General features: G+C 64.2%; 6 protein-coding genes across 6 annotated transcripts; 3 read left to right on the top strand and 3 right to left on the bottom strand.

Annotated features, from left to right (window-relative positions):
* Nucleotides 1-51: 51 nt before the first annotated feature.
* Nucleotides 52-6475, bottom strand: CHLRE_17g738450v5 (uncharacterized protein). The gene is made up of 8 exons (XM_043072596.1): nucleotides 5998-6475; nucleotides 5864-5925; nucleotides 5483-5710; nucleotides 5225-5289; nucleotides 4940-5054; nucleotides 4594-4758; nucleotides 4221-4340; nucleotides 52-4030 (listed from the first exon to the last, which is right to left on the bottom strand). The coding sequence occupies exons 1-8, from the start codon at nucleotides 6344-6346 to the stop codon at nucleotides 2651-2653; spliced, it is 2484 nt and encodes an 827-aa protein (XP_042915055.1). The 5' UTR covers nucleotides 6347-6475; the 3' UTR covers nucleotides 52-2650.
* A 109-nt stretch (nucleotides 6476-6584) lies between these two features.
* Nucleotides 6585-9501, top strand: CHLRE_17g738400v5 (uncharacterized protein). Its single transcript, XM_043072595.1, has 7 exons — nucleotides 6585-6813; nucleotides 7033-7097; nucleotides 7279-7365; nucleotides 7709-7812; nucleotides 8237-8294; nucleotides 8594-8714; nucleotides 9031-9501. Exons 1-7 carry the CDS (start codon nucleotides 6649-6651, stop codon nucleotides 9073-9075), a joined length of 645 nt encoding a protein of 214 aa, XP_042915054.1. The 5' UTR covers nucleotides 6585-6648; the 3' UTR covers nucleotides 9076-9501.
* Nucleotides 9502-9507: 6 nt separating this feature from the next.
* On the bottom strand, nucleotides 9508-14495 carry CHLRE_17g738350v5 (uncharacterized protein). Its single transcript, XM_001699534.2, has 11 exons — nucleotides 14183-14495; nucleotides 13762-13849; nucleotides 12947-13020; nucleotides 12548-12644; nucleotides 12184-12253; nucleotides 11716-11798; nucleotides 11408-11497; nucleotides 11215-11268; nucleotides 11040-11091; nucleotides 10575-10744; nucleotides 9508-10369 (listed from the first exon to the last, which is right to left on the bottom strand). Exons 1-11 carry the CDS (start codon nucleotides 14320-14322, stop codon nucleotides 10310-10312), a joined length of 978 nt encoding a protein of 325 aa, XP_001699586.2. The 5' UTR covers nucleotides 14323-14495; the 3' UTR covers nucleotides 9508-10309.
* Nucleotides 14496-14595: 100 nt separating this feature from the next.
* On the top strand, nucleotides 14596-15451 carry CHLRE_17g738300v5 (uncharacterized protein). The gene is made up of 2 exons (XM_001699577.2): nucleotides 14596-14854; nucleotides 14935-15451. The coding sequence occupies exons 1-2, from the start codon at nucleotides 14662-14664 to the stop codon at nucleotides 15063-15065; spliced, it is 324 nt and encodes a 107-aa protein (XP_001699629.1). The 5' UTR covers nucleotides 14596-14661; the 3' UTR covers nucleotides 15066-15451.
* Nucleotides 15452-15455: 4 nt separating this feature from the next.
* CHLRE_17g738250v5 (uncharacterized protein) lies at nucleotides 15456-18975 on the bottom strand. Its single transcript, XM_043072594.1, has 7 exons — nucleotides 18717-18975; nucleotides 18398-18529; nucleotides 17816-17920; nucleotides 17239-17312; nucleotides 16714-16849; nucleotides 16292-16459; nucleotides 15456-15700 (listed from the first exon to the last, which is right to left on the bottom strand). The coding sequence occupies exons 1-7, from the start codon at nucleotides 18939-18941 to the stop codon at nucleotides 15473-15475; spliced, it is 1068 nt and encodes a 355-aa protein (XP_042915053.1). The 5' UTR covers nucleotides 18942-18975; the 3' UTR covers nucleotides 15456-15472.
* A 100-nt stretch (nucleotides 18976-19075) lies between these two features.
* CHLRE_17g738200v5 (uncharacterized protein) lies at nucleotides 19076-22984 on the top strand. Its single transcript, XM_043072593.1, has 4 exons — nucleotides 19076-19660; nucleotides 19976-20212; nucleotides 20688-20747; nucleotides 21189-22984. The coding sequence occupies exons 1-4, from the start codon at nucleotides 19295-19297 to the stop codon at nucleotides 22170-22172; spliced, it is 1647 nt and encodes a 548-aa protein (XP_042915052.1). The 5' UTR covers nucleotides 19076-19294; the 3' UTR covers nucleotides 22173-22984.
* The last annotated feature ends 28 nt before the right edge of the window (nucleotides 22985-23012 follow it).

The raw sequence follows: 23012 nt of genomic DNA, 5'->3' as shown, positions 1-23012 counted from the left end.
CTGGTAGAGCGTGGCAGTGCTTTGGCCTCAGAGACGGCGCGATGCGCTGCAGACTTTGCCCATCTCACATTATCTTATGGCCTCCCTCCGCCTGCCGCCATTCAACTGTCAATGAATGACGTTGGTGACTTGGTTTGTCCCTCCGTCTGCCAGTCTGCCTACCCTATGGCGGCCCGTAGCCTTTGGGCAGTCCGGGCCTTGGGGGCGTAGGGTCCACCCACGCCGCAAGTTCGCCTGTCGGGCTCCTTACAGCTCCCGATCCCAATCGCCACTCGCCGCATCAGCAATGTGCCGTTCTCCTCTCGCTGCCGAAACAGCCTTGCAGTACTGGAAGCCTTTTCTGCCACCGCACCTTATGGAATACCTTGGATGTCCTGCTTATCCGCCGCTATAATAGTTGGAATCAGTAGACGATGATTGTACGATATCGCGCCTAAACCTCACAATTTTGCAGCGCACACTCACCCACAGCCGCCAGTTCCTGGACAACAACTTTGACATGTTGAGTACGCGCCTTCCCAGCCAGTGCCCTGACCACAACCCGCACCGCGCCACCATAAGCAGCCGGTGAAAGCAAACAGGGAACGCCAACTTTCTTCTTCTTCCTGTGACTGTTCACTGCGCTACCTCCATATGGCATAGCACAGCCCTTCCCGCCTTCCGTTCCCACGCTTGTGGGTTCCTTCCCGCCTCCGCAACGCCTGCGGTATGCCTCCCAATTTCCGGCATCTGCAGTCAGCGGCTTTCTCACTCGCCCAGGCGCCAGCCAGTCTCGCCTGATCGTCTCGCAGATCTATAGTGTACACCAGCTCACACCGATTGTTGCTTCTTCGTCATCAGCGCTTTCTCTCTGCAAACACCACCACCCAACAACCAAACTTGATACCGTATCAACAATTACATCAAACGCCATCACCACAACTTTGACCGACAGATGACCAAAATATTATGAAACCTTTGCACATGGACGCAAGACTGTTGTGTACGTGCATCAACCCACCCTCGTAACATCGGGATTCTGGCTTTGCCCTTACTTCGCCTTCCAAAGAGTGTCGCGGTCCTATCCTGCTTGCTATCTGGCTTCTTCCGTATTCCCTCAACACTCCCTCAATCAGCCTACGGGCGCTGTTGCCGCCCCCGCGCATAGCAACAAACACTAGCGCGTTTATCGGTCCTCTCTGCTTGCTCTCAGAGCGCCTGCACGGCGTGAACCCCAGGCGAGCCGGCAGGGGCGAAGTCACGGCGACAAACACCGCCGCTGCTGCCCAACATCGACCCTAGCATTCGGGTCATCGCACCCGCAGCCAAACCGTGAGCGCAAGGCCTCCCAACACGACGGCTAGCCGTGCTACACATGCTTATATCGACCCTTTGTTTTGACCCCACTTTCGGGTGCGCGGGCTGCGCTCTGCCGGCCACACGACAAGTTGACACACTGCGACCTCCTGCTCATCTGCTGCTGGCCTACCCTGCTACGTACCCATGCCTAAGCAAACTCGCACACACTTGATACACCTGACACACTACACGCCCACGGTCACTCAGCGGCACACCGACATATCCGCGTCCCCCAGCCGCGAGACACACACACACACACACATACACACACACACACACACACACACACACACACACACACACACACACACACACACACACATGCATTTCCGCGCCTCGCTGTGGCCATTACTCCGCGCCATGCAAAGTCGCCACACCCACATCCAACTCCTTGGAACCCGGCCCAGAAAGGCCGTACACAGATGCCGGCGCCAAGATGACACCAGGCGGCAAGCTGCCCGCACCTCGATTTCCTAGTTGCACAAGCCTTGCCGAGCACAGGACTACTGATGACCCGGCACGAAAGTATTTGCACTGCAGGCTTGGTTGCCGAGAGCCTTATCTGCCACAAAGGTCCAGACACAACTCAGTCGGCTCCTCCAGCCCCAAGAAACGCTTTCCAGACACGGCTGAAGGGCGAGGGCCCCTTGGACCGACTAATAACCAAACAACAGGGCTTTCGTCTTTTGGCTCGTCCGCTTGCCCCACATCAGAAAGGCAACAAAGGCAAAAGTGGCTTGCTACCTAAGTGTATACGGTATGTGCGTAGACGCAATGCTGGACAAATGCCATTGATGGGAAGGAAGCTACGATTAACTATGTGTCTTGCGAACGTCTCTGGTGCACGTGGCCGCTCCACGCCTCTCCGCTCGGCCCACGCCCCCGCTCAGGCGGAGGAACAGCAACATCGCCCTGCTTCGCACACGCCGATGTGTGATGCAAGCTGGCTCGCAAGTATAAAGGCAGCACGTGCGGCCACTCGTTGGAGCGGGCTCCTGTTTCTGAGCTTCGCGCGATAAAATCTGCATCGCACATCATCAATCATTGGATGGCCGCAACCCGGTACTGCTGGTCGTGGGTGTCCCCCAATGATCTTGCGATGGCGCTTCAACGTGTTGAGCTCTCCTCGAAACATGCTGGCGGGCACACCCGGGCGCAGCGACTGGCACCGCCGAGCAACGCACTTTCCTGAGGCCACGCACGGCCTGAAAGCGCGCCACCCACGGACAGCCATGCGCCCGCAAAATGCGGACCCGTGGGCGCGCAATACGCGCGCAGTTCTCTCACGGTTGAGCAAGGTTGCTGCTGACGACTACTGCTGCGGATGCGGCTGCTGCAGCGGCTGCTGCACTGCTGGTGCCGCCTGCTGCCTTGTCGCCTCCGCCGCCGCCGCAGGCACCGGCGCCTCAGCGGGTGCCGCTGTGTCAAGCGCCACCGCCGCCTGTTCCTGCACTGGCGCGGCCGCCAGGGTCTGCAAAGTCTCCGCCGCCGCCTGCGCCACGGCTTGCGCCGCCAGGGTCGCTAGCGAGGCCTCCGCCACCTCAGCCTCCGCAGCCACGGCTGCAGCGGCGGCGGCCGCGACAGCCGCCGCCTCAGCCTCTGCCTCCGCGGCGGCGGCGGCCGCTGCTGCTGCCGCCGCAGCGGCCGCACGTGCATCCGCTTCCTTGGTGAGCACGGCCACTGCCACGGCTGACGCCACGTCCTCCACATCCACATGCGGGAGCATCGCCACCACAAGTGCCGGCGCTGGCGCCGCCACCACCACTTCGGCTGCCGCAGGCGCCACTGGGGGCGCCTCCACTGGCAGCAGCTCCGGTGCCGCCGCGGCGCCGACAGCGACAGCAGCGGCGGCGGCGCCGTCCAGCCGGGTCCAGTCGCAATCCGCCGCCGGCGGCGCAACTACACCAACGGCCGCCGCGTGGCCGTTGACGTACTCGCTGACATGGCCGTTCGCATGGCCATTCACATGACCGTTCACGTGGCCGTTCAGGTCCTGCGGCGCCGCCTCTACTGCCTCCAGCGCTGGGCTTATCAGGGCATCAGCCGCCACCGCTGCTGCCGGCACCGGCTCTGGTTCCACCGCCGGAACAGCAATGGCGTCAAGATGTGCTGGTGCCTGAGCGTGGCCGTTGACTTGACCGTTGGCCCACACCTCCTCGGGCGCCGCAACCGCCGCGTCCACAGCCGGCGCCATCGCTGGCGGCGCGGCTGCTGGCTGAGGCAGGTCAACCCACGGCTCGACGCTGGCCGCGGACACCGCCAGTGCGGCCGGGGCCGCCTCCGGCATCTCCGTCTGCTGCTGCTGCTGCTCCTGCAGCAGCTGCTGCGGCACCTCCAGGTACTGCTGCTGCTGCTCCTGCGCCGACTGCGCGGGCGCCGCGAACATGTCCTCCAACTGCTGCAGCGTCGGCGGCGCCACCGCCACGCCCACCGCGCAGCCGTTCGCGAGCCCGTCATGCGCGCCCGCCACCGCCGACGCGCCCAGCGCCGCCGCCGCGCCCGCCGCTTCAGGCTCGGGCTGCTCCTGCGGCAGCTCCACGTCGCACACGCCCCAGATGCACACGTCGCCGTCGGCGTCGCCCGACACCAGGATTCCGCGGCGCCCGGCGGCCAGTACGCGCACGGACGCGCCGTGCGCCTGCATGGGCGGCCCCAGCGGCGCCAGACTGCTGGGCGCCCAAGCCCGCACCATCTGTTGGGCGGTGGTGGTAAACGGGTTGGTTAGTCGGGGCGGGATACGTGTCAACGGGCGGGATACGTGTCAACGGGCGCCAGCCTAGGTACCGTATTTTTAGTAGGCGCAGGAATGGTGGCCGCCGTGCCCACCCTTCCGCCCGGCAGTGTTGGGCTTTGGTCCTCACAACTCCCTTCCACCCGCCCACCTTGTCGTCGCCGCCGGTGAACAGCACTCCGTTGACGCCCAGCGCCGCCGCCAGCACCTTCTCGCCGCCGTGCGCGCCCCGCACCTCCGCCAGCAGCTGCAGCCCGGAGGCGGACCAGGCCTGTGCGTCGTTGGGCACCGGGTCGTGTGTGGGGTGGACGTCAGGTGTGGCGTTGGGGGCAGGGACAGATGGGCAGGAGACCGGGCAAGGAGGCCAACAGGGCCGAGACCCTGCTTCCCCTTCCACTTGCCTAATGCACGCAGCCCATCTATCGTGCATGTGCTGCCCTGTGCGTCAGCAAGCTTGCGGACGTGCAGCCTGCGCAGCCGTGTGCTGTCGTACCCATGTGTGCATGCGCAGCCCATGCACGCACCTTGATGGACCCGTCGTACGATGTCGTGTACACGCGGCCCTCAGACACCAGGCACGCCACCACCCGCCCCTCGTGCGCCTTCTCCACCGCCGGCCCCGCCTCCAGCTCCCCACTCCGGCTGATGGTCCAGGAGCGCAGCGAGCCGTCCGCGCCCGCCGTGAACACCTGTGGATGCATAAAAGCGCGCACCGTGTGTGTATGCACGAGAAGAACAACGAGTGACACGACCCCCGGTCCGGCTCGTGGCACGCAAGGGCGACGCTCTTTGCTGCCTCGGCCGGCCCAAGTTGCCGGCCCCCCGTCCTCGCCCCCAACACCACCGCCTCCAGACTCGCTCCCGCCGCACCTGCCCCTGGCTGGCGGCTATGGCGAGTATGTCCCCGGTGAACAGGCGCACGCTATCGCTCTCCTTGGGTGTGCGGAAGGTCGTGTCCCAAAGCCGGAGGAAGTTGCAGCCGCAGCTGCGTGGTGCAGAGCCAAGGAGGGGAAGTGAGGGTTCCGTTGGGGCAGTGCGTGTTGGGAGGGGTTGGGGCAGTGCGTGTTAGGTGGGGCTGCAGAGGGCCAGCAGGTCGATGAAAACACGCCGCTCAGCTCCACGCCTGTGTGCGCCTTTCAGGCCTCACGGCCTCACCTGAACAACCACTTGCCGGTAACAGCAAGCGAGCGCACCCAGCCGGTATGGCCGCTCAGCACGATCTGTCAAGTTCAAGGAGGGAGGATTCAGAAGGATGTCATACCCTGATCCTGTCCTGCCACGGAAAACGAAATGCACGAAACCCTAGGACTCGCCTGGCCGTTGGCGCGGGGTCGCGCGCGCCGGCTCCCACCCCCCAACCCCAAGAAACAGGTGCACCTCCCGCCTTAAATGTCAAACAAACCATTCCCGCACCTTGTCTGTGACGTCCTTTGAGCCAAGCATCCATGTCAGCACCTCCTTGGCGGCGGTGCCCAAATAGATGCCCGATGGCTTTCCGGTCGGAACACGCTTCGCCACGGTGCCGTCAGGTTTCACATCGGGAATCTTTGCAAGCGAGAACACCGGCGCCCCCGGCACTTTGAGCCTCGTGACCTCGATAGACTCGTCGACCGAGCCCTGCGCGCCATCAACGCTGCCGGCCTGCAAGCGAAGCCGAGCAGGAGCGCGGAGAGGCTAGCGTCAGGTCTAGCCATGCACCATGATCGCACCACGCGACCCCAGTCGCTCAACAGGTGACCCTGTTTTAGCTTGACGTTGGTGGAGATTGCCGACGGTCGCTATGAGCGCGCTCACCGTGTAGAAGCGCCAGGCGGCAACGCCTTTGTCCAGCGAAGCAGTGACGACCAGTTTCTCATCTGCGCAAGTTGCAGGGGTCGCGTCGTCAGCTATGCAAAACCCGGGCTGGCGGGTCAGCGCTCGTTTCTTACCCAGCGTGTCCTGGACGACCAACGCCGCAGACACAGCGCTCGAGTGCGCCTTTGATAGACGCGTCTGCAGCACCGCTGGGCAGATGGAACACGCCTCAGCGAGCTTCGCGCTCCGCCGCGAGGCATGGTCCTCGAACAGCGCCGCTGCCTGCTCCGCTGCCGTAGTGGTCGAAACAAGGCTGCCAACTGCCGCAGATGAGCATGTTGCAGCGATGCGTGCCGAGGTCCTCGTCGGAAGCGTGCTGCTAACACTGTGCGGAAAGCCGTGGACGTGCGCCCTCGCGCGGGGCGGGGCCAACGGCTGCACTCTGCGCCATGTTTGCCCACCAACGGCTTGTCGCAGGTCCATTTCCACCAGGCCTAGTCGTCTAGACCGCGTAAGGCAAACTCAACAATTATGAAAGGGCTTCCATCCCTTCTGCCCAAACTCCTTGCAAACTACAACCCTAGAGCCCTACAGCAATACGCTTGGAATATGAGAAAGCGTTGACGGGGCCTGGAAGAGAAAACTTTCATCAAAAAGCGCGCTCCCAATGGCAGAGGACAAACGTTTAGTTCGTGTATGAGCGTGCTTTATCTATGTAATAATTACAAGCTCCTCGCAAACAGCGCCGGATTTGCTCCGCCGTCCCAAGAGTCAAGATTTGCGAAATGCGTCTTTTAGCAACCGGTCCCTGTAAGGCCAATGGTAAACAGAGATTTCTATCACTTCCTACCTGTTGTGACCTGAGGGGCACTGCGGTCCCTTCAACTCTGGCTGCCCTAGTTTTGACTGGGGCCGGCCTTGCGTTGCCGGCGGCAGCACACGCTGCTCAGGTGTGCACTGGGGACACCACGGAGTATGTGGGGTGGGGGAATGCACTGGGCAAACGTTGATGGGCGGGTGGAGGCGGAAAGCTTTCCTCCCGCCAAAAGCGGGGGTGTCTGGAGCGTGTCACGGTACCCGCACACTGGCCCCTGTCTCCTTTTGAGGCCCGGAACCGAACCCGATGCCTCAGCCTCAAGCGCTGCCTTGCTGTTCCCTGGTCCCGGCAGGTGGGGCTCCATTTGGATACGGCCGGCGGCGAGGGGCGCCTCCTGCCGTGCGCGCCCAAAACCAGGTGAGGACAACCGTCATGCAGTGGTCCCCCCTGGGCACGGCGCCCCCCACTCCACAGACTATGTGTCTCTTTACACACACACCAGCCCTCTGGTGTTGCTCACGTGTGTCTTGACCACGGTTGGCAGTTGAGAGCGTCGGCACCACCCCGCCTGCTCCCTCCCTCCTGCCCCTGCTCGCAGCTGCGTCTCCTCTGCCAACTTCCTGTCGCCGTCACAGTACCTGGCGCCTTGGAGCTTCGACCCCAAGACCCCCGCAGCTGCCAAAAGGCAAGGTCGGGGTAGTCAGTGACGGGTGGGATGCATTTGTTTGCGCCATCCTCATGAAACCGAGATGGAAGGGGTTAGCCGGGGGCGTGGGGTGGCGTGGGGGTATGGCAGGGGCGCGCATGCGGCCACTACCACATGGGCTGGAGGCTTGGGACAGCGTACGGCATGGTCGCACCCGCTGCGCTGCCGCATTGCCGCGCCTCGGCCCCTGTGTGTGCGCCATGAAACAGGTGAAGCAAAGTGTCACCTTATGAGTTATAATAGCTAGTTGGCACTTGAACCCAAGCCATGTCAACATCGTCAAACCCAGTCAACATGTCAAACCCCCGACCGCACATTCCAGGCAGCTTCTGGACGAGCTGGTCGAGGCCCGGGGTGGCCAGGTGGTGGGCGAGGACGAGGGCCGTGGCTACGTGGCAGTAAGGGTGCCGTACAAGCTAGGTGCAGGTGGGCATGCGGGGTGCCGTACGGGCGCGGCGGGCGGGCGGGTGGGTGGAGAATGGCGATGGCACACGGGTGCCGTAGTCCACGCCGGTTGCAGGGCGGGTGCGCTGGATGGCGCAAAGGGCGGTCGTGTGGGCGGAGAGTGGTGATTATATGTCCGTGTGCGGGAGAGTTGACGGGCACGGTGGGTGCGCAAGTGAGTGCTGGTGGATGCTTTGGCCCATGCAGGCGATGCAGTAAGCGCGGCATTGCTCACGACCCCTGGACCGCTCCCCACATCCCCCAGTCCGCCGCTCACGGGAATGCACGCATGCACCGCACTACAGGACGTGATGTCAAGCAGCATTTCATCGCACTGCATGCACATACATCACACCCCACACATCACCCCACACACTCCCCATGCTGCTACGCTTGGCTCACACAGGCAAGAGCGATGTAGACCTGATGGAGTTCAAATTCACAGACGTGGCAGTGGCGTTCAGGTGAAGCCTGGGGTACGGTGGCCGGGGGCTGGGGACTGGGGGCAGGGGGCTAGGGGTCGGGGGCTGGGGGCCGCGGCCGGACTCGGCTCGTCGCTATAGGACTGACACCGGTCACCGGTTCTGTCCACCAACCCAGCCTACCTGTCTACGTCTTCCGCTGCGTCCTGCGCACGCGGCCCTTGTCCATGGCGCTGTGTCCTGCCCAAACCGTGTCGCGCCCTCCTCCTGCGCGTCTGTGGCACCGTGCCTTTATCCCCGCTGCTCTGAGACGCACCCCTGTTTTCGTTACACCCGCGCAGGTCGGAGGCCGGAGTCAACATCCCGTCGCCGCCCTTCTGCTACACGCCCGGCTGTATCTCGGGGCCGCCCAACCGAGCACGCATGGAGGCGCTGAGGGACGCGCTTGGCTGGAGCAGCCAGGTGGGTGCAAGGCGCGGGACTGGCCTGCGAGGGCAGGGATAAACTGTCTGGGAGGAGAGGTGGCAACTAAACTTTACAGCGTTGACACGCCGACGTCTTGCGTGTCGAGGGGCACATGGTCGGGGGGAGAACGTGTTTGGAGCGCCACGTCGGGCCGCACGTGCTGGAGCAGGAACCGCCGCCACCTCGGTGACCCCTTGAATCTCGGAATCCCGTCGGCATGCTGGGGTTTGGTGTCTCAGGACATTGGGATGCACCACAAGGACAGGCGCACAGACGACACGTGTCGTTGTTGTTTCCGGTATCATGTACGCAGGAGACGGATGAGGACAAGAAGTGGGTCCAGATCCTGCTGCACTGAGCGCCGCTGAGCCCGGAGCCGTCGGGGCTCCTTGGGTGCATGCAGCCATGCACCTACCTGTGCCGAGTCCGGAGCCGCCTGAACCGCTTCTCCCGGGCTCCTATCGGGCTCCTACCGGGCTCCTACCGGGCTGGTCCTACACGCTAGCTGCCAAGTGACCGGGTCGTCCTTGACGGGCGGTGCGGCCACACTGCCGCAGCCACATTGCCGCAACCAAGCGGTGGCCACAGCCGAAGCCGCAAGCCCGGGCGCGTTGGAGTGGCACGGCCAGGCGGTGGCCATGGCTACGCGGCTGCGCCTGCATGGCAACTGTGGGGTGGGGCTGACGTGGCCGGTGGCTGGCCCTCTCCTGCTGCGCGGCCGCGGGGCTGGGCTTTCGCGATTGTGCACAGCCGAGATGCATTGGCAGAGGCGCAAGTAGGCGGCGCGTTTACCACTGACCATTTACAACGGGCGGCGCATACGTCACTCGCCAGCAGGGCTACTGCCATCAAGCCGCGCCCTCGCCCGCCCGAGCGCTCGCTGGATTGCTGGCAAAATGCAACGTATGGCAACAGGCCCGTACTTCTACCGCGGCTTGCCGGCACCTATGTCGGAGCCTAACCCCTGCCGCACACTTCACCCTCACGGTAGATGCCTCACATCTGATGCACACACACGCTCGCACACTCTTCAGGCTACACATGCGTGCGTAGCGCTTAGCATTCAGAACGCGCCTCGCACCCGCACGCACGGAGAGATACTAAGGTATACAATTTCAGTTTGTGGTGCGATGCCAATCAAGGGCATGCCCTGTGGTGGTGACCGGCTCTTGACTGTACTCACGGTGACTGTACTCAAGGAGGTTGCCTCACAATCGGCAACGACCCCACATTGTGTAACCATGTGTCTGTGCGTCCTTGCCGCACTTGCGCCAGCACAGTCGGGTTCGTAACCCACTTTCATGCAGCTTGCATGCACCAGAGGCGCAGGCAGGCATCCCGCCAGCAGTCCGTCTATTGAACACCTGTACCGCTAGCTGCACTCAAGCAGCGAGTCCATGCAGCAGCCTCCCCACCGCACCCCCACCCCCAAACGCCCAGCCTGCCCAGCTGCACTTTATGACAACTTGCACTTTGACTTCTTTCCGCCATATCGCTCTCTGGAACCTCAACCAGCCGCCATGTAGGTCTTCCCCACATTCGCGATCTCAGAGCCTCACCGCCGCACAGAGTTCAGAGGCTTGCCCCTCCATCTAGAGGAAGCTACGAAGCACGGAGCTGCCCACCCAGGCCGCCAGCACCAGTGCCACCACCTGCGCATGGGGGGAACAGGTATCCAAGGGTGCGCATCACTCAGCACGCCGGGTACGCATGCACTACTGCACACACCACAGGGGATAACCAGGCATTCACAGGAACGGACGGGCAGATGGACGTGCTGCGTGTGCAGGCTGGCTGGCATGCCAGCAACCCCGCCTCTGTCCGCAACGCGGACGGACAGGCCCGCGTGCGCCGCACCTGCTGCGCCGCGCCGGTCGCCGCCAGCGCCGCCGCCAAGCCGCGCCAGGAGCCGTAGCACACGCCCGCAAAGACTAGGATGCTGACCAGCGTGATGGCGAGCTGCTGGACCCACATGCTGGAGCTGTAGCTGTAGGCCTGGGGCCCCGGCATGGAGAAGCGCGGCACGTCTGTGTGTGTGAAGAAGAGAGCGCGGAGGGCCGCGGCGTGTGTGTTTGTACACCATAAAACAAGGAAAATCCAAGCTGAGCGCAGGTTAACCGAGGCCAACCGAGGCCAAGGAAGGGCTGGAGTGGAGGCTCAGCCGAAGGGTGGGGACGGGGGGCAGGTGGGCTTGTGCCACAGCACCGGACATGCGGCACGTGAGACGGAGCTGAGCGGCATCTAGGTAGGCGCCAAGAGCCGGGCACACTCGCGCCGACTCGCGGTTTTCCTATGGCACTAAGCACGCGCCCGCACACGCACTTTTGAGATCCTCCAGGCCGTACGTGGCTGCCCAGCACGAGTCCCAGGTCGCCTGCGGTGGGCGAGCAGGCACGGGTGCGTGTCGTGCTGATGTAGGTCCCAGGGCGTCGCAGATGCGATTCAAACACGTGGTGCACGTGAGCGCATGCGCTCCGCAGCACAGGGGCCCTCGCACCTGCAGGTCCGTGAAGAAGGCTTCAAAGTTGGGGTAGTCGGCCGACTTGAGCACCTGCGGCAGTGGCGGGCGGGTGTGCGGGCGCGTGCGTCGGAGTCGGCGGTTTGCGCGCTCGCCGCATGGAGCGGCTGTGGCGCAGTGCCGGCCGTGGCGCAGTGCCTGCAATCCCAGCGTTGGAGTTCGTATGGCTCACCTTGGAGAAGGTGGTGACGCAGGTGCGGCCGAAGTGCACCGACTGCGACTTCTCACTCAGCACCTCGTCCTTGCCGCGAGTCACGACAATCTGCAAGCCAACAGCAAGGGCCAAGGAGGGTAGGAGGGAAGCGCAACAAACGAACCCGTGGGCAATACCAGCAGGGCGGCAGATCGACTTCATTTATCTTGACATCTACATACTGCCGCGTGCACACGATCGGTGTTGAGGTGAACTGAACGCGTGCGCGCCATGGTTTGTGTGTGCGCATCTCTCTGCCGCGCCCCACACAACGCCACCTGCCCCACCTGCACCGGCAGCTTGCGGCTGTGCGCGTAGTGCAGCATGCCGCGCTTCAGCGGCAGGCTGGCCGGCTTGGTGCTGCGGTGGCCTGAGCGGGAGTGCGTGCGGGCGTATGGGCGAGTTGGTGGGCGAGCGCGAGTGTGTGTCTTGTTTTAGTGGTTGGCGGGGCGTGTGCACTACGGCCCTCGTGCCCCTGTCAGCTCGCTTCTAGCCCGGTCATCCATCTCCCTCCTCGCCACTATTGTCAGGCGCCCTCATTTCCTGTGTCTGCAGGCAGCCCACCGGATGACGCCAGCACGTACCACACCTCGCAGCTCCTGACGCAACCCCATGCCTCCATCTTGGCTAGACACGAACCCTGGCCCGTTGCCCCATCCCCGTCCGCCAGGCTCCATGTGCCCCCGGATCCCGCTTCCCCCGCCCGGCCTTACCCTCACCCCTGCCCGTGACCCTCTTCCCACGCCCGCACTCACCCTCGGGGTACACCAGCAGCCCAGGCACGTGGCTGCTGCCCAGGGTCTGGTCAAGCCAGGCGTTGAAGGCCTGCCAGGTTCGCGGGGCGGGCGGGAGAGAGAAAGGCAGGCAGATGAGGGGGTTGTTGCAATGGGGTATGGGTGGCATGCTGGGCCGTGGGGATGGAAATGCGGAAGGATGAGGCGTGAGCTCGAGTCGAAGAGCCACGACGGCGGAGGAGCACACGGTGCGCTCGGTGCGCGGAGCCTGGCGCGAAGCCAGCCCAAGCTCATGCCTGGCCCTCGTCACTGCCGCACGTGTCATCCGCTCATCCGGCCCCGCGCTGAAGCCTGCCACCCGACCCTGGGTGCCGGACCTTCCCACCTCTTTATCCGCAATGGTGCCGCGCTTGAACAGCACTATCCCCTTGAGGATCATGCACGAGGTACAGAACACTGGGAACACGAAATACACCAGCCACCTGCGTGTGTGCGTGTGTGTGTGTGGGCGGTCGGCAAGCGACATGTTTTGGAAGCTGGGACACTGCTTCGAGCGGACGTCCTGAGCTGCAGCCAGCCAATACGGAGTGTCGCCCAGCCAGCTCGCCTGCACGGGGCCATTGCATCCAGTACAACGCCCGACACGGCCGCTGAACACCCCACCCACCCCACCCTATGACTTGTCACACTCCCCCGCACACGGCCTCCGATACGCTTCTCCCCCCAACAAACACGCCTTTCTCCACAAACACACACGCACGCGCGCGCGCACACGCACACACACCTGCTCATGAGCGCCGCGCGGCCCTCAGTGAGGTAGGCGTCAATGAAGAAGTCCGCCCAGCTGCGGTGGTTGCACTGCAGCCGCAGCAGCCAGGTTGGAGGGGGCGGTGCAGACGGCGGAGGTTAGGGCGATGGGGGAGGTGTGCGGCAGATGGGGATGGCCACGGCGCGCCCTGGTCGATGCAGCGGCGGCACTTCATGCAGCGGCGGCACTTGGCACGTGCATGTAATGAGGCTGGGGTAGCTATGTGCGTGTGGGGCAGTCCCATTGAGGGGCAGATGAACTAGCGGCGCAGGCCAGCCGCTAGCAGACGCAGGCCCCTGGTACTGCAGGCCAGGGCTGGCGGCTCGGGCTCCCAGCCTCCGCCCCACGTCCAGTGCGGTGCACCGCACTGCACTGCACTGCAAAGTGGACAGGCCGGCAAAGACCCAACTCGCGCCGTCGCGCTGCTGCCCCACTGCACCCCACCGCTGTCCTTGCTCTCCTCAAAGCCAGCTGGCCCAATGTCCGTGGCTCGGTCGGTTCTCCGTTGCTGCCCATGGTCCCCCATGAAGCCCCCCACTCGGCAGCGCCTGTCACGCTGGCAGCTGCTGGCAGCTACCGCCCTCCCGCTCCAGCCGCAGCACGGCCCGCGTTGCCCCTGCTTGGCGCCGCCGGCACCAGCCCGAGCCATCCGAGCTCCTGTTGACGCCACCTAGGCAGACTAGGCTCCACCCCTGCCCCGCCCGCCGATCCCGCACGGCAGGTGCCTGCCGCCCCCGGGGCCTGCCGTACTGCCTTGTAGCATCCCGCCATGCTACCACCGCCGTACGCACCAGGTACAGGCATGGCCCTCCCTTGTACAGCGTGTGCTCCCCCGCCTGCAGGAGCGTTACTCGGAAGTAGGCGACGAGCGCGCGGGCCCTGCGAAGCAGAACAAGCGACAACAAGGGATGGAGATCCAGAACCCCAAGACACAATACGAGAGGTCAACAGGTTGCTGAGCAGGAGGAAGGGGAGGAAAGGCAACCCAGGCGGTAGGGGCGCTGCTAGGTGCAGCCACGCGTTTCGGCCTGCCCCTCCCCGAACCCGCCACTGCCCCCACCCCCCCAACTCAATTGCAAATGCAACACCTAGCTCCCCATGACTCTCTTCCAGTCATGCCAGGCTCATACAGCATTGCACTGGGCCATGCGTTGCGTTGGTGAAGCCAGCGACATGGACGCGGCCACCATCCCCTCATCGGCAGGCACGCACCAGTCGAGCATATCATTGCGCTTCCCCAGAGAGGCGAAGCGGATACGATATAGGATCGCAAAGATGGGCAAACTCCAGTAGAACACAAACACGGAGAACAAGAATGAGGGCAGGCCCAGCCACTTTGTGAGCACGGACATGTTTACTACCTAGAGCCAATTCGGTAATATGTATTCAAGAAAAGTGATCAAAGCTTCGATCCCATACTACCCGCGAGCTGCCGGCAGCAAGGCACCGTGCCGAGGTATGGCGTGTCGTTTGCTGGAAGTAGGTCAGTAGTTATATTTACAAAGGGGTTGGGCAAATACGGAAGTGGGGGGTTGCAAGGGCGTGCAGAGTCGGCAGAGGACGGTTTGCAATGAGGCGCATGGGCGTCGCCGACCCTTGCTCAACAAAACCCGGGCACACGACGACTCTTTCTCCTTCCAAAACCGGTCGATCACACCTGTTAGGGCCCCTAGGCTTAAACAACTTTCAGGATGTCGACCTCCGAGCTGGCCTGCACTTACGCCGCCCTGATTCTCCACGACGACGGTCTGGAGATTACCGCGGACAACATCAACACCATCTGCAAGGCCGCTGGTGTTGAGGTCGAGGGCTACTGGCCCGCCCTGTTCGCCAAGCTGTTCGCCAAGAAGAGCATGGACGACCTCATCACCAACGTCGGCGCTGGTGCGTCGCGCTCGCTTACGTCGCTAAGCAGCTTGTATCTTGTACATTCTATAGCTGACGGTCGCCGTTTTCGTTTGCAGGTGGCGGTGCCGCCCCTGCGGCCGCCGCCCCCGCTGCCGGCGGTGCCCCCGCTGCTGGCGCTGCTCCCAAGAAGGAGGAGAAGAAGGAGCCCAGCGAGGAGGAGGACATGGGCTTCTCCCTGTTCGACTAAGCTAGCGGCCTGCGGACGTGTTCTGTAACGCGGTGTTGTTACATTGTTTCCGGAGCCTCGAGCCACTTCAGATGAATTGCAGCTTATGCAATGAGAGCGCAGATTATACTGCAGGCAGCAGCAGCGTTTCAGGTGGTCCTGTGGTGGCCTCAGCCCAGCCTCAAGCAGAATGCCGCCAGAATGCGGCCAGCAACGGACTCGCGAGGCGAGTTTGGCTATGCAGACACTGTGCCGAGCAGTGCTCTCTAGTGCATGTGGAGGGAGGCTGGTGCCTTTCACTGGAGCGGGAGCTGCCGCTGGAGGGGCTGCTGGGTGGGGTCGGGAGTGCGCGTGGGCACTGCCACGCAACACGAGGGGCTTGGCGCAGTTATGGCCAGAGACAGGAGCGCGCATGTTGCAGGCAGGGTTTACAATGGCGCTTTGCCCGGCCGGGGGCGAGATGCGGACGCAGCAGCAGCGCTGGAGCTGGACCTGGAGCTGCCGTCTTGAGGCTCGGACGTGGCGGGGGCGGCGGCAGCGCCATCCGCTCTCCCGCGCCGCCCGAAGCGGCGCGTGCGGGTGGCGTAATGCTGCATCGCAGCGTCCCAGTGGGGCCGGTCAAAGTCCGGCCAGCAGGCGTCTGTGAAGTAGAGCTCCTGGTGGAGGGGCAGAGCGGCAGTGTGAAGGGGAGGGGGAGGATGGGACGCAGCAATCAGCGGTGCAGCGCAACGTGTCAGCAGGTGTGTGCAGTGCGTCAGGAACAGGCAACAGTGCAGAGCAACGAACAGGCAGAGCTGAAGCACCGCCAACCAGCACCACAGCGTGTGCGGTACCAGCCGCAACCACAAAACGGTCACCACTTTCACCGAACAACTACATAGCCACAAACACAAACTCTGCACCAGCACGGAATGCACTCCGCATGCGCCGCGAACCCTCGGTCAGTGGAAACATAAGCCCCTCATTCGACCCAAAGCTAGGTTTCGCGACACACCGCGGCAGCCCGGCCTCACCCAGCAGGTACAACCAGGGTACAACGGTGTGACGACCTCGCTTCCCTCCCGAGCGTGTCCTACACTAGCCCTCCACGCTGCCCGGTGCACATCGATTGCGCACCGACATGCCTGACAATCCCAGTTAGGCACCATCCGTAAGAGGGAGCCCTCCTGCAGCGCCCGCTGTCCGCGGACACACAGCATCGCCCCGCCCCGTGCCTACCCGTGAGCCCAAAGCCCGTCGGCACTCACTGTGTAGGCGCACTCCCACAACAGGAAGTTGGAGAGCCGCTGCTCGCCACTGGTGCGAATTAGCAGGTCCGGGTCCCCCACTTGGCCTGTGACCCCGCCCCCTGATGATGTTGCTGCCGCCGTCGCCGCGTGCGTGGACAGCTGCGCCGCCAGCAGCTGCTCCGTCACCTGGCGGCAGGAGCGGCAGTCATCAGGCAGTAGCGGCAGCAACCGCAGTAGTCAGGAGGCAGAGCGAAGAAGGATGCGTTGACATGGCGGCGGCAGTAGCATCAGAACCGGCCGAAGCAAGAGGGCCCGCGCGCCGAATCAGCGGTTTCGCCAATTCACCTAAACCGTGTGTCCGTGTCGGACTGTCAGGCTGTGCCATGCCACAGGCTGGCCCGCCCGCTCGCCCTCCATCCTACACACGCGGCCCCGCCCACCTGCTCCGGCGCCAGGCTGCCCTCCGCCACGCGCCTGCACAGCTCCTGCGCCGCTCGCGTGATGTCCTGCCGCGCGCCGTACGACAGCGCCACACACAGCACCAGGCCCGTGCAGGAGCCCGTGGCGGCCTCCGCCCTGAAGGGGTGAGGTAGGGGGAGGAGGGACACGCCGCGCGGCAAAGGTGGAAAGGAGCGGGTGGTTTGGGGCAGCGCATGTGGCCAGAGCGGGTGCCGGCGCGCGGCGCGCTGTGTCATGCCGTTTGACTGCGCGCCACCTCAGTGTTACGGGTGCGAGCGAGCATGTGGGTCCGAGCAACGCAAGGCCTGTGCAAGGCAGTGCGGTGCACGGAGCCACTGACCATGTGGCCGCCCTTGAGTTGTATTGGCCACCCTGCTGAGGAGCCTTGCTGGCTTGGGTGTTGGGCGCGTTCCCCAGACCCCACAAGCCTGCGGCTAACTGCCCACAGCTCTCTCCGCCAGGCACCGTTGCCGTATGCACCACCCCGGGGCACCCGCCCTCCGCACCTCTGCATGGCTCGTTGTAGCGACTCCGGCAGCGCCGCCCGGTCTCCCGCAAACGTAAGTCGCACGCCATGTTTCTGTGGCACGAGTAGGTGGGATGACAAGCAGGCGGCGTGGTCACAGTCTGGGCCTCATGCCTCGTCTCCTTGAAGCGTTGCGTCCCATCTTTCCGCCGCCGACACTTTCAGCACCAGCCTGCATGGCCCAGAGGCGCGCCCCCACCTGTCCCACACCTCCTGCAGCCCTAACGCTCGCACGTTACGTCGCCTCATTTTCTCAGCACTTCTTAACATCTCACAATACCTCCCGTATGGACCCCCAACCCGTGACCAGCTTGCCTGAGTCGGTTCGCCCTGCTGCCCTGGCACCCCCATCCCCATCCGAAGCTGGGCTCTGCCGTCCGCCCTGCGCGCCCAGCCCGCCCACCCCACTTTTACTTTGGTTCTCGCAACCCCGACCCATTTCCGCTACCGTGCCCCCAAGCCTCTCACCCAGTTACTGCCCGCCCAGCTGCTGCCCACCCAGCTACTGCCCCCGCCCAGCTGCTACCCCCGCCCAGCTGCTACCCCCGCCCAGCTACCTGCAGGTCCGGCAGCACGGCGTCCAGCGTGCGCTCCAGCAGCCCCATGAGGAAGCCCACCTCGGAGGCGGAGCGACCCCAGTTCTCACAGCTGAACGCGTACACCTGCGCTCGTGTGGGGTCAGCAGATGCCAAGCGTGTGGGTGCAAGGACATGCCAAGCATGCGGGTTAAGCAGGTGCATAGCAGGTGTGTTGCGAACATGCACGAACACAACATGGGCCCATGGCTCATTGCGCGCGACGCAGAGGCTGCTGCAGACCAGCAGGTCCGGTGCACTGTTGCGTCCGACCCATCCCTCGCCGCACGCGCCGCAAGCACAACGCCCCTCCTTGGAGCCTGACATGCCTTACATGGCTACATCGTCCTAGCCGTCCACGTCCGCATGGCTCCAAACCCGCAGTGCCACTGACACGATAACAAACCCCGCACCACGACCGTAGCCCCACAGCCCCACACCCCGACCTCCACCTTCGTCCCAGCCCCAAATTACCCCCAGACCCAGGACCCCCTGGCGGCTTGTAGTCGACTATCCACAGTCCTCCGCGGACACACGTACACACGGACACACGCACACACGCACCGTGAGCGCCTTGACGCCGTCCTCCCGGCAGAACTGCACCACTCGCCGCAGCGCGTTCACGCCCTCCTCGTGCCCCCGCCGCCAGTCACCACCGTGGCTCGTGCCCCAGCGGTGGTTGCCATCCATGACGGCCTGCAGCGGAGGATGGACCCAAGGCAGGGAAGAGCAGGTGCAAGGGTGGGCAGGCTGGGGAGTGCATTGCAAAGCGCCCTCCTCCCTGGGGTATGATGCCACCGGGCAAGGGTTAACCCGTGAAGCCCATTGTAGTGTTCCAGCAAGCTGAGAGCTGTGGGATTGCGAGGCGCCAGGGGCCACGCACCGCGACGTGGGCAGGCACCGCGGCCTTCGGCCTGGCAGACGTGGGGTCCTCGCCAGAGGACCTCGAGGTGGACGCTGCTGAGTTGGACGCCCAGCGCACTCTCAATTGCTCTATAGGATTGGGTACTTCGTGGTGTGCTCTTGAACTATGAAGAGGAAGCGTCGACGCACAAACAAGCACATTTGGTCGCCGACACGAGGCCAGCCCTTGCGTTGAAGCCCTCATTCTGGATGCAGCAGATAGTATTTGCAGTAAGGAACGAGCAATTTGGGTTGGGGCCACAGGCAGGTCTAGCGACGCAATTGGCCATGCACAACCGCAAATTCATTACTTAGCAGCCTTTCGCGACGGCAGAACTTCAGATAGTAAAAATGAATCTCAACACGTCTCAACGCGTGCGCACTGACGCGAGCACTAGCTCGCCTGCAACTCGCGTGCCTCCGCACTGGCGGAGGTCGCAAAGCGTTCCGGTGACGCCTTCAATTGCATCTAAGCCATCCTATGGCTCCAAGAGTACCATCATTTGTAACGCACAACAGTATGGCCGTGGCCAGCCGCCGAACCAGCCTCAGCAGCCGATGGCGCTCGCACGGAGGCCAATTTACCAGCCGGTGCAGCCTCAACAGCCCGTGTTTCTTAATTTGTCACAAGTCTCTGACAAGCAAGTCATCACGCGCAACACCGGCAAAAACCTGGGCACCATGGGCGAGGCCTGGGTCGACCCGCAACGCCTGGAGGTTGTGTCGTTTGAGGTCGAGAGCAAGCGTGGTGTCGGCAGCTCAGTCACCGGCAACGTGCCGCTGGCGATGCTGAAGCAAATTGGGGATGTTGTTCTGGTCCAGGACGAGTTGCCACCCGACCAGGTGCCGTTGGACGCCCGGTACGGCTTCGTCAAGCTGCTGGGATTGGAAGTGCGGACGCGGATGGGACGCGTGCTGGGCAAGGTGAGCAGCGCCAGAGGCTGCGCGGCAGGGCTGGGGTGGGGTCGGAGCGTGTCAGCGTGGGGTGCCGAATGTGCGACCTGCCTCCCATGGTGCGGGCGATGCGCGGCACAGCCTGTTGCACACATTCGTTTATGTTTACCGGCTGATGAGTAACCTCCACGCGAGCATTGGAACTCGCATCAGGACGGCACTTAGACCCCAGTCAATCCTTCCTAAGCACTCCCGGCGGCGTCCCCGACGCAACCCCAGCTGCCTCCCCTCCCCTCCCGGTCAACGCCCCGGTCAAAACCCCCTGCTACCCCCGGCTTCTCGCAGATCCGCGACATCACCTTCAATCCCGACACCGGCGCCATTTCCCGCATCGAGTACGACGACTTTGGGCTGCGCTTCCTGCCGGTCAACTTTTTCGACACGTTCAGCGTGCCAGCGGAGCTGGTGGAATCTGCGGTGCTAGGCTATGTGCTGGTGGCTTCCGAGGGCGAGGCGTACCAGCGCCAGGAAAAGCAGGGCATCCTGTCGGGCATCCTGCGCGGCCTGGGCACGCGGCCACAGGTGCGAAGGGGCGTGTGTGTGGCGGGGACGGGATTTACCAAGTGGGCACTGGGCAGTACAGGGGACCGGGTGCAGCGAGGTGGGGGGCGCAGGAGCAGGACTGGCAAGAGGGCAGCTGAGCCACGCACGCGCGCGGGTGGTGGCGAATGGGTGAAGCAGCTGCAGGTGCTTGCAGACGCACTTTCACCATCTCGGCATCTGGGCATCACATCGGCGTTTCGCGTGGCTCGGCACTGCGCTTGCCTCAGAAGACACTGCCATAGCTGGCCTCGCCGAGGCTCGTTGAGGGGGCGCAGCAGCCCTGGCGACACACATGTTCTCAACCCACTCTGCACGCCCGCACGGCTATGCCCCATCACCTCTCCACTCGCCACCAAAACCATCCCTCCTCCCTCTGCCTATGCTGCGCTACTTTGGGTTGGTGTGGTTTAGTTGGGCTGGTATTTACAACCTCCCACCTCACCGCCCCCTGCAGTCCATGGGGCTGCTGCTGACGGACGGCGGCCGCAACGAGGTGGCCGGCTACCTGCCGCAGGTGAGGCTGCCTATGCCGGCTCTGTGTGTGTGGTGTGTGTGTGTGGGGGGGGGAGGCTGCAGTGGCGGGGCTACCGTGTGCTGCGCTGTGGGGAGCAACTGCGATCACGGCAGTCTTAGTGGTTGAGGTTGGTGAGGAGGGAGCGCCCACAGCGGTACGAAGCCGATGTAGCGGCACAGGGATGGTGGAGTCTGGAAAGACGGAAGGTTGCAGCCCCCAGGGACTGACCGTGGGGACTGACCGCCTCTGGTTTCAACGCCCCGCTCGGCTTGGGTGCGGCCAACCCAACACATGCTGCCAGTCAATGCCCGGCGTACCCAGCCCACCCATCCGCCCGTCCGCCGCTTGGCTACCACAATCTCACACAGCCCCACACCTCTGAGCATCGCTCTCCCTTTCCCTCCTGCCCCCACACTCCCTCTCCTACATCTCCTGTGCCAGAACTACACGTACGAGAAGTGGGAGTCTGACATCCGGCGCTGGGAGGCGGAGACGGGCATGCGCTACGAGGAGTACATGATGGCGCAGCAGCAGCGCATGGGCGGCGGAGGGCCGGCGGGCATGCTGCCGGCGCCAGGAGGCAGCACCGCCGCCGGCTACATGGCCCGCGGGCCCCAGCAGCAGCAGCAGCAGCAGCAGCCGATGGGGGCGCAGCCAGGCTTGGGCAGGCCCGGGATGGGCATGGGTGCGGGGCCGGGGCAGCAGCAGCAGCAGCAGCAGCGTTACGGGCCGGGCCCGGCGGCGGCACCTGGCACGCCGGGCGGGTCGGGGGCGACGCGGCCGGGCATGCGGCCAGGCGTGCCGGGGGCGCCGGCGCCTGGGGCGCTGCCGCCTCAGCAGCCTCAGCAGCAGCAGTACGGGGCTGCGGGTGCGGCGCCCGGGACGGCCTATGGAGCCGGGTACGGCGCAGGAGCGGACCCCAGGTTCCGGGGGGCAGCGCCGGCGGGCGCCGCACCGCCGCGTTTCGGCGGCCCTCAGCAGCAGCCGGCACAGCAGCAGCAGGCGGGCTGGCCGGCCCAGCAACAGGCGCAGCAGCAGCAGCAGGGTGGGGCTGCCGGCTGGCCGCCTGCCGGCGCCCCGACACCGGTGCAGCAGCGGCAGCAGCCGCAGCAGCAGCCGGGAGGAGGCGGGCGACCGGGGGCTCAGGGCGCCCCGCAGCAGCAGGCGGCGCCGCAGCAAGCGCAGCAGGCGGGGCAGTATGGCTGGCCGGCGTCGGACGGCGGTGCAGCGGGCGGGCCGGGCGCGGGCTCCGGACCGTCAGCATCCGCGAATGGCAACGGCAGCGGCGCAAGCGGCGGCGCGATGCGGGTAGAGGAGTGGCTTGCGCGAGAGGGCGTGGCGCAGCCGCAGCCGGTGCAGGCAGAGCCGGCGGCGATGGCGAACGGCTGGGAGGGGCAGGGCGGCCGCGGCGGCGCACAGTATTGAGCTGGCGGCTGCTGTAGATGGTTACTGACGGCGGCGGCGTGTCTCGGTGGACTTGGCAACTGCCCAAGGGGGGCGGTGTACGGTAATAGGGTGGCAGCGGAGCGGAGCGTCGGTACAATTGCACGTTTGGCCGATTGCGCTGCTGGCGGTCGGCGTCGACCAAGTGCGCCCAACACGCGTGCTCATGCTGGAAAACCAGAATCCGGGAGCACGGTTGCGGGACGAGGGAGGCGGCTGCGCTTTTTGCGGGTGGCAGGTAGCGGACGGCGGCGCTGGCATGGATGGGGCAGGGAACCAGGTGTGGGGGTTATCAGAACCGAATCCTCAAGTCCGCCGAGCTGCACTGCAGTGGGAACCAGGTGTGGGGGGAACATGTACGCATGAGACAGATGGGCAGCAGCAGGTTAACAAGATGCGCGTGAGGTGCTGTGTGTTGTGACGGTTCCGCGCTGACACATAGGCAGACATTTGGATGTAGGCAGGATATCATAAGCGCAGGAGGCCACGGGCTCAAGGCAGTGCAGGCATGTGTGGGTGTGTGAAACAACGAAGACGGGATGAGATATGTGTTGTGTGTGCGTGTATGGCATTGTCATGCTTTGCAGACTCCGCCATCTTACATTGGGGGCGCCAAGAACTGTTGTATATTGTGTACCGAAGGCGCAAGAAGTACATCATACATTGCGCAAGGGACGATCGAGTACTGAACTGTAGGCGAGGGGAGGAATGAATAAGCCTCTGGGTCACGCGGATGTGCAAACGGGACGGGCACGCCGCCATGCAGGGCCATGTGCATGTAACATGAGTGGTTGGTAAATGGATCCGACGGCTCAGGCCGCC

The sequence above is a fragment of the Chlamydomonas reinhardtii genome, chromosome 17, assembly GCF_000002595.2.
Source record: "Chlamydomonas reinhardtii strain CC-503 cw92 mt+ chromosome 17, whole genome shotgun sequence".
Taxonomy (NCBI): Eukaryota; Viridiplantae; Chlorophyta; class Chlorophyceae; order Chlamydomonadales; family Chlamydomonadaceae; genus Chlamydomonas; species Chlamydomonas reinhardtii.
The sequence above is the reverse complement of the archived record's forward strand: the minus strand, read 5'-3'. Positions and strand labels throughout refer to the sequence as shown.

Bases quoted from the DNA above. Each gene is read 5' to 3' on its own strand.
- CHLRE_17g738450v5 (XM_043072596.1), bottom strand. From the start codon at position 6,346: ATGGACCTGCGACAAGCCGTTGGTGGGCAAACATGGCGCAGAGTGCAG. The intron at 5,926-5,997 runs GTAAGAAACGAG...CAACTTGCGCAG, and splicing joins GGTCGTCCAGGACACGCTGG to ATGAGAAACTGGTCGTCACT. The intron at 4,031-4,220 runs GTGGGCGGGTGG...ACCGCCCAACAG, and splicing joins TCACCGGCGGCGACGACAAG to ATGGTGCGGGCTTGGGCGCC.
- CHLRE_17g738400v5 (XM_043072595.1), top strand. From the start codon at position 6,649: ATGCGTCTTTTAGCAACCGGTCCCTGTAAGGCCAATGGTAAACAGAGA. The intron at 8,295-8,593 runs GTGAAGCCTGGG...ACACCCGCGCAG, and splicing joins GACGTGGCAGTGGCGTTCAG to GTCGGAGGCCGGAGTCAACA. The intron at 8,715-9,030 runs GTGGGTGCAAGG...TCATGTACGCAG, and splicing joins CGCTTGGCTGGAGCAGCCAG to GAGACGGATGAGGACAAGAA.
- CHLRE_17g738250v5 (XM_043072594.1), bottom strand. From the start codon at position 18,941: ATGAGGGCTTCAACGCAAGGGCTGGCCTCGTGTCGGCGACCAAATGTG. The intron at 16,850-17,238 runs GTGCGGAGGGCG...TCACCCCTTCAG, and splicing joins CTACAACGAGCCATGCAGAG to GGCGGAGGCCGCCACGGGCT. The intron at 16,460-16,713 runs GTGGGCGGGGCC...TCCTGCCGCCAG, and splicing joins GCAGCCTGGCGCCGGAGCAG to GTGACGGAGCAGCTGCTGGC.
- CHLRE_17g738200v5 (XM_043072593.1), top strand. From the start codon at position 19,295: ATGGCGCTCGCACGGAGGCCAATTTACCAGCCGGTGCAGCCTCAACAG. The intron at 19,661-19,975 runs GTGAGCAGCGCC...GGCTTCTCGCAG, and splicing joins TGGGACGCGTGCTGGGCAAG to ATCCGCGACATCACCTTCAA. The intron at 20,213-20,687 runs GTGCGAAGGGGC...CGCCCCCTGCAG, and splicing joins GCCTGGGCACGCGGCCACAG to TCCATGGGGCTGCTGCTGAC.
- CHLRE_17g738350v5 (XM_001699534.2), bottom strand. From the start codon at position 14,322: ATGTCCGTGCTCACAAAGTGGCTGGGCCTGCCCTCATTCTTGTTCTCC. The intron at 12,645-12,946 runs GTGTGTGTGCGT...GCACACACGCAG, and splicing joins CGCGCGGCGCTCATGAGCAG to GTGGCTGGTGTATTTCGTGT. The intron at 11,269-11,407 runs GTGAGCCATACG...CCACTGCCGCAG, and splicing joins GCGTCACCACCTTCTCCAAG to GTGCTCAAGTCGGCCGACTA.
- CHLRE_17g738300v5 (XM_001699577.2), top strand. From the start codon at position 14,662: ATGTCGACCTCCGAGCTGGCCTGCACTTACGCCGCCCTGATTCTCCAC. The intron at 14,855-14,934 runs GTGCGTCGCGCT...TTTCGTTTGCAG, and splicing joins CATCACCAACGTCGGCGCTG to GTGGCGGTGCCGCCCCTGCG.